Below are 7,500 nucleotides of genomic sequence, written 5' to 3'. Positions count from 1 at the left end.
TATTTTATTTTAATTGTATTTAATTTTATTTTAATTGTATTTAATTTAATTTTAATTGTATTTAATTGTATTTTAATTGTATTTAATTGTATTTTATTGTATTACTTACAACTACCATAGCACTCAGTTCACACAAAATCATCTTTATTTAATTTAATTTAATATAATTTAATTTTATTTAATTTAATTTAATTGTATTTTATTGTATTACTTACAACTACCATAGCACTCAAAATTCACACAAAATCATCTTTTATTTTATTTTATTTTATTTTATTTTATTTTATTTTATTTTATTTTATTGAAAACTACCATAGCGCTTAAAGTTCACACAAAATCATCTTTATTTTATTTTATTATTACTGGCAACTACCATAGCACTCAAAGTTTACAAAAAAATCATCTTTATTTAATATAATTTAATTGAATTTTGTTTTATTATTTCTAACAACTACCATAGCACTCAGCCCACACAAAAATCCATCTTTATTTTAGTTGAGTTTATTACTACCATAACAACTACCATAAAAGACTCAAAGTCCACACAAAAACCAGTCCCTTTATTCTAGATTTTAGACTTGCTTGGATCAGTCAACTACATTAACAGCTAATGTGTTTATATGAACAGCGAATATTTTTGTATGAACATGGAGAGATAAAGTATAATTCTCCTTTTTTTATTACATGAAAAATTACATTAGGGCATACATTGTCTATTTTAACTACATTTTTACTCTGCTGTTTAATGGTATTATGGTTGAAAGGGTGTTTACTAAGCGTGAAAAGCTCTCAGAGCAAATGCATGGAATATAAATACAGTTGAAGTCAGGATTATTAGCCCCCCTTTGAGTTTTGTTTTCTTTATTAAATATTTCCCAAATAATGTTTAACAGAGCAAGGAAATGTTCACAGTATGTCTGATAATATTTTTTCTTCTGGAGAAAATCTTATTTGTTTTATTTCGGCTACAATAAAAGCAGTTTTTAATTTTTTCTAAACCTTTTTAAGGTCAAAATGATTAGCCCCCTTATGCAATATTTGTTTTCGATTGTCTACAGAACAAACCACTGTTATACAATGACTTGCATAATCAACACAACACTGGGAGAACATGCAAACTCTACACAGAAATGCCAACTGGCCCAGCCGGGACTCGAACCAGCGACCTTTTTGTGAGGCGTCAGTGCTAACCACTGAGCCACCGTGCCGCCCCCTGCTAAACTTCACTTGGGAAAAATTAAAATAAAAAAAATTTCACAAGAAGGCATTAATATCAATGTAAGTTATATGCAAGTAATGTGTTGTTGTTGTTGTGTGTGTGTGTGTGCAGGTGGTTGCGTATCACTACTGTCAGGCAGATAACACCTACACATGTCTGGTGCCGGAGTTTGTGCACAGTGTGTCTGCTCTGCTGTGTCGAGCGCATCAGCTGACGGCGTACAGAGAGCTGCTGCTGAAGGAGACGCATCTGCAGAGTGTGCTGAGTCTGCGCTCCTGTGTGCAGGACCCCAGCGCTGCCTTCCGCAGGGGAATCCTACAGCCACTCATCAGCCTGCGCAAAGGTACACACACAACACACATTTACCTCACACATGACACAAACACACTCCACACATACACAACCCTTAATACACACTCATTCATGCAAACACACACACAATGCAGCATACACATCACACACAAACAACACACTCATGCAGATGCACACACACACAATGCAACACACACAAACGACACATATACACCACATAACCAACAAGACACCCATAATACACACACATTACACACTAGTTAAATGCATCACGTTGTGTATGTAAAATGTCATGGATGTGTTGTCTCCACAGTTCCATGAATTTCCCTCAGAAATACACAACATGATGGAATTACACTGGGTTGCAAATGCCGTTTGTTGTTGATTTTAATTCCCTAATTAAGCGATTGATACTTTGGCCTTCCTCATCCATGCGTTACAGTTGAGAGGACTGTTGTGTGGACAGAAGGAACATCATGAAGTTAAGCATTTTATTGCTCTGGATGAGCCGGGACGTCGTGTGTTTAATATTGGCCAGATGGCTCGATTATATTAACAGGGACGATTTGCTTTGTTGTTGCATTAAACGCAGATAAATCCATTCTCCCAAGGCTGTTAGCACATCCGCTCATGTACTGACTCATGCTCTCTGCTCATGTACGGCTGTTTCTTAGAAATTGCATTGCTTCTGCGAGAGGAATTACGTAAATTGAACATCCAGAAATGAAAAGGCTTAGATTTATCCTCAAAAATGTGGTTATAGATGGAGAAAAACTTTAAAAACGTACACGCTTTTCTTACATAGAGTTGTTTTGTCTTGTTTCTAGTCCAAATATCTAATAAACTCTTAAGCAGCATTTTTTTACACAAGGGTAATGAGTTGACAATTATTCGTCCTCCTGTGGTTTTTCTTTTTTAAATATTTCTCAAATGATGTTTAATAGAGTAAGGTATTTTTCATAGTAGTTCCCAGGGGCGTCTCTAGACCCAATTCACTGGGGCACGTGCCCCAGTAAAAATCTCCAGTGCCCCAGTAAATGCATTGAGATATGATTTACTTCATATGCAAGTATATTTCAAGAGTTCACACTTAGCCGATGATCCATCAAAAGCTTGTTTGGCATGCTGTCCCGGGAGAGAGCCCCAAGCTCAAGGGATCCTCGAGCCCGGGGCTTCCTCCCGTTTGCAGAGCGAGAGGGGAGCCTGAGCTCGGTGGATCTCAGAACTCCCCGTCTGCAGTAGCTAAGGGAACACGTGAGGAAAAAAGGGGGCTAGACAAACGCTTGATTGTTATGCATGATGTATATATTTGGATGGTGGGAGGAAACCAGAGAACCCGGGGAAAACCCACACGGACACGGGGAGAATATACGAACTCCTCACAGAAACACCTACCGACCTGGCAGGACCAGGGTTGGCAGTGTTCTTGCTGTGGGGCTAACAGTGCTAACCACTGGGCCTCCGTGCCGCCCGATCTATAGTGAAGGAGGAGAATGGGGAGGAAGGGGGGTTTCTTCCAAACGAAGATAAAGTGGACTGAAAACTGTGGTTATTATAGTAGCTTATGGCTCATATGATTGGATGATACTGATTAGCTTAATACGAGACCGGCTGTGATAAATCATAAGCACGTGATCCTCTCGAAATTAGTTTATTAATAAACCCCACTTATTAAGAGTGGTAATTCCGAAATAAAGACGTTATTCTCTATGTGCAACTGAACCAACGCTGATGAAAGCAATGTAATCAAAAAGCAAACTGACGCATCTCCGCGTGTGCGCAGAGAACGTGCGCCTTTCGCATGCGCTGCTCTTCTGCTGAGAGTCCCGGTAGTAAACATGCGCGCCTAAAAAAGACGGCTACCTGCTTGTTACGCGCCGCTCATGCGTTGTAAAACCAGCGTAACAGCCTTTTTTGTTTTGCAAGTGGACAAAACTAAAGTTTAAAAATATGACGGTGATCTTACTAAGCATGCCTCCTGATAGATTTATTTTTTGTATAAAGCAAAAAGGAGAGATGAGGAGTCAGGGAGGTAAAGACTTAACAAACCTAATTCTCTGCCATGTGTCAAGTCTAAGACAACAGATAATTCTATAACACATCTTTTTTTTGTATTTTATTGAATTGTCTATAGAATTTCATTAAAATGAAATTAATATTCATGCAAAAGTAATTTCTTAAATGATCTTAGCATCACTTCAGTTGTCTTAACATTCTTTTCCAGTTACAATTAAGATTATGTTGAAGAATAATAATATGTATATAAAAATAATGTATAATAAAAACAATACTTTTATTTATAATAAATATAATATACATATTGGGGAAGGGGGTACGTGCCCAAGTAGAGCTTTATGTCTAGCAACGCCCCTGGTATTTCCTATAATATTTTTTCTTCTGGAGAAAGTCTGATTTGAATACTGAGGCTGAATACTAGTATCTTGAAAAAATACCTAGTCTAATATTATTTACTGTCATCAAGGCAAAGATAAAATAAATCAGTTATTAGAAATGAGTTATTAAAACTATTATGTTTAGAAATGTGTTGGAAAAAATCTTCTGTTTAAACAGAAATTGAGAAGAAAATATTCAGGAGGGCTAATAATTCTGACTTCAACTGTGTATTTTGTTTTCAGAAATAATAAGTAAATATTGAGTTTTTCCTTAAAACAAGCTAAGTTATTTACTTTAACTTATTTCAAACGGAAAACACAATTATTTTTTTCTTAACTCATTAGCAGATTATTTTGCTTGTTGTAAGAAAAACTTAATTTTGACCCACACAGAATCTGCACACACAGAAATACGCAGATTTCTTGTGACTGAATAATGTACAGGTTAGAGTAAACTCCATCAGCTGTTTTCGTTTCTGTCAGCTTTGCGTTTTTGACTATTTGGCGCCATCTTGTAACTGAATAATGCTCAAGTTAGTGTGTACTCCATTCAGCTGTTTTCATTTCTGTCAGCTTTTTTTTTTTTGACAGTTTGGCACCATATAGTGACTGAATAATGTACAGATTAGTGTATACTCCATTCAACAGTTTTCGTATTTGTCAGCTTTGCGTTTTTGACTGTTTGGCGCCATGTTGTGACTGAATAATGCGCAGGTTAGTGTAAAATCCATTCAGCTGTTTTTATTCATGTCAGCTTTGTTTGTGACTGTTTGGCGCCATCTTGTGACTAAATAATGTGCAGGTTAGTGTATACTTCATTCAGCTGTTTTCATTTCTGTCAGCTTTGTGTTTTTGACTGTTTGGCGCCATCTTGTGTCTGAATAATGCACATGTTAGTGTATACTCCATTCAGCTGTTTTCGTATTTGTCAGATTTGCGTTTTTGACTGTTTGGCGCCATCTTGTGACTGAATAATGCGCAGGTTAGTGTATACTCCATTCAGCTGTTTTTGTATTTGTCAGCTTTGCGTTTTTGACAGCTGTTGCTAGATCAGATATGGATGTGGCCGGAAGTTAACTTGAATTATTTACATTATTTATTAAATTTCCCAGTTATTGTATTTTATTAACGTCTACCCCCACCCCAACCTTAAACCCAACCATCAAAGTAATGTAAAAACAGTAGTTGTACTGAGTATTATTTATGTTGTCTATTAAATCACCCAATAAATTATATAATATTTTTGACTGTTTGGCGCCATCTTGTGACTGAATAATGCGCAGGTTAGTGTATACTCCATTCAGCTGTTTTCGAATTAGTAACCTTTTGTTTTTGACTGTTTGGCGCCATCTTGTGTCTGAATAATGCGCAGGTTAGTGTATACTCCATCAGCAGTTTTTGTTTCTGTCAGCTTTGCGTTTTTGACTGTTTGGTGCCATCTTGTGACTGAATATTCAATTCAATTCAGTTCACCTTTATTTGTATAGCGCTTATACAATGTAGATTGTGTCAAAGCAGCTTCACATAAAAGGTCATAGTAAATAGGAACAGTGTAGTTCAGTTTGTAGTGTTTAAGTTCAGTTCAATTTAGCTCAGTTCAGTGTGGTTAATAATGTACAGGTTAGTGTATACTCCATTCAGCTGTTTTCGTTTCTGTCAGCTTTGTGTTTTTAACTGTTTGACGCCATCTTGTGTCTGAATAATGCACAGGTTAGTGTATACTCCATTCAGCTGTTTTCGAATTGGTAACCTTTTGTTTTTGACTGTTTGACGCCATCTTGTGTCTGAATAATGCACAGGTTAGTGCATAATCCATCAGCTGTTTTCGTTTCTGTCAGCTTTGCGTTTAATTAAAGAATTTATAAACTATTACGACTTAGAAAAATGTTTTGTGTTTAATTTATATGTTTTGAGGCAAGTAGCCATGTAATAAGCAGGATAAAGTACATCCAGGATGAGTATTATCGCAGAATGAAGCCTTTCAGTCTTATACAACGGTGCTCCGCTTTGCATTGGGCTACCAATAAACCTGTCTGGCTTTATTCTGCGATAACAGCTTCCTAAATATACTTTAACAACATGTTATTGACTTCCAAAACATGCAGAGAAGCAAAAATAAAAAACAGGTTTGGAGCAAATATAGGATGTAAAGTAAATGATGACATAATTTTTGGGTGGACTGTCCCTTTAATAATGGAGCTGTGTTGTTTTCCTCTTGATGATCTACAGGTTCATCAGTGCACTTCTTTTCTTTTCTGTCTCTCTGAGAGCTCAAGGTCACTGTGGTTTGTTTTATGTGGAGCTGCCGTCTTATGCTCTGCGCGATCAATACTTTATTGTAGAAGTGTGTGTTTCAGACGCTGATAAACAAACCCTGTATTTTGATGATGGAAATGGAAGACGCTCTGGATCAATACGGCCTCCAGAGAAGACGACAAACCTGACACAAAACAGTCCTCAGTGTCGCCCACGCTGAAACACATGCTTTCCTTAAAGTGACAGTACATATAATATGACAACGTACTCATCATTTAACTCACTCTGGAGTGCCTATGAATGTTTTGTTTTGTTAATAATAAATCAGTAGTAAATAGTGTGAATTGTTAAACTAACTAGAAACCAGTAGCCACTTTCATAGTATTTCCCTACAATGGTTGACAATGGTTACCAGTTTTCAACATTCTTCAAAATATCTTCTTTTGTGTTCACCAGAAGAAAGAAACTCAGTGACACTTTAGTTTAAGCAACAGTTCACACCATTTACTACTGGTGTAATTGCTGAATATATTAAGATACTGTTTATTAGCACTTATAAAGTATCTTAAAACCCAACTAAAATATCTGTTCATGAACAGTGTGAATTGCATTATGGGTTGTTGATCTCTGCTCTGTCGACTTTTGATGTTAAAATTCAACTCTACAGTTTAGCAAAGTGACTTTTAATGGCATTTTAGTAGTTTGAAATAATGTAATGCAAAACAAATAATATCTAGAGAAATAATAAATCTGTAAAATATCAGGAAATGTGCTGGCAGTTTATTACAAAGTATTTGTAGCATATTATACAAAACCAACACAGACAATATAACACTTTAAACCAGGGGTCACCAAACTTGTTCCTGGAGGTCCGGTGCCCTGCAGATTTTAGCTCCAACCCTAATCAAACACACCTGAATGAGCGACTCAAGGTCTTACTAGGTATTCTTGAAACAATCAAGCAGGTGTGTTGAGGCAAGTTGGAGCTAAACCCTGCAGGGACACCGGCCCTCCAGGACCGTGATTGGTGACCCCTGCTTTAAACTATTAAAAATATTCATAACTTTTAACTTTTTCACGGTTAAAAGTTGTTGGAAGAAAGATCAAGCTCCCACAATGCAAACGCAGAAATAAACAGAATAAAAATTACAACATGAATCACAAATACAGAAAACTGCTGATTTATGAATTTTTTTTGCAGTTTACAACCCTTCTAACTACCGATAATATGCAGCTAAAGTCTTGGTTAGTGGTTTGTTAATAGTGTGAGCTGGACATTAAAATAAAATAATCAAATGCATAAGTAAATGAGAGATTTTT

The 7,500-nt window shown here is 36.3% G+C and overlaps 1 protein-coding gene across 1 annotated transcript in view; it reads left to right on the top strand.

The window, feature by feature from the left end:
* Positions 1 to 7,500, top strand: part of tanc1b (tetratricopeptide repeat, ankyrin repeat and coiled-coil containing 1b) — a 195,105-nt gene that overhangs the window by 92,868 nt on the left and 94,737 nt on the right. Inside the window, exon 8 of the mRNA XM_056466085.1 lies at positions 1,331 to 1,562. Coding sequence (XP_056322060.1) covers positions 1,331 to 1,562 — 232 coding nt within the window. The remainder of the gene's footprint in view (positions 1 to 1,330; positions 1,563 to 7,500) is intronic.

This window comes from Danio aesculapii, chromosome 9 (assembly GCF_903798145.1).
Source record: "Danio aesculapii chromosome 9, fDanAes4.1, whole genome shotgun sequence".
NCBI lineage: Eukaryota > Metazoa > Chordata > Actinopteri > Cypriniformes > Danionidae > Danio > Danio aesculapii.
Note: the sequence above shows the minus strand (reverse complement) of the source record. Positions and strands in the feature narration are given on the sequence as shown.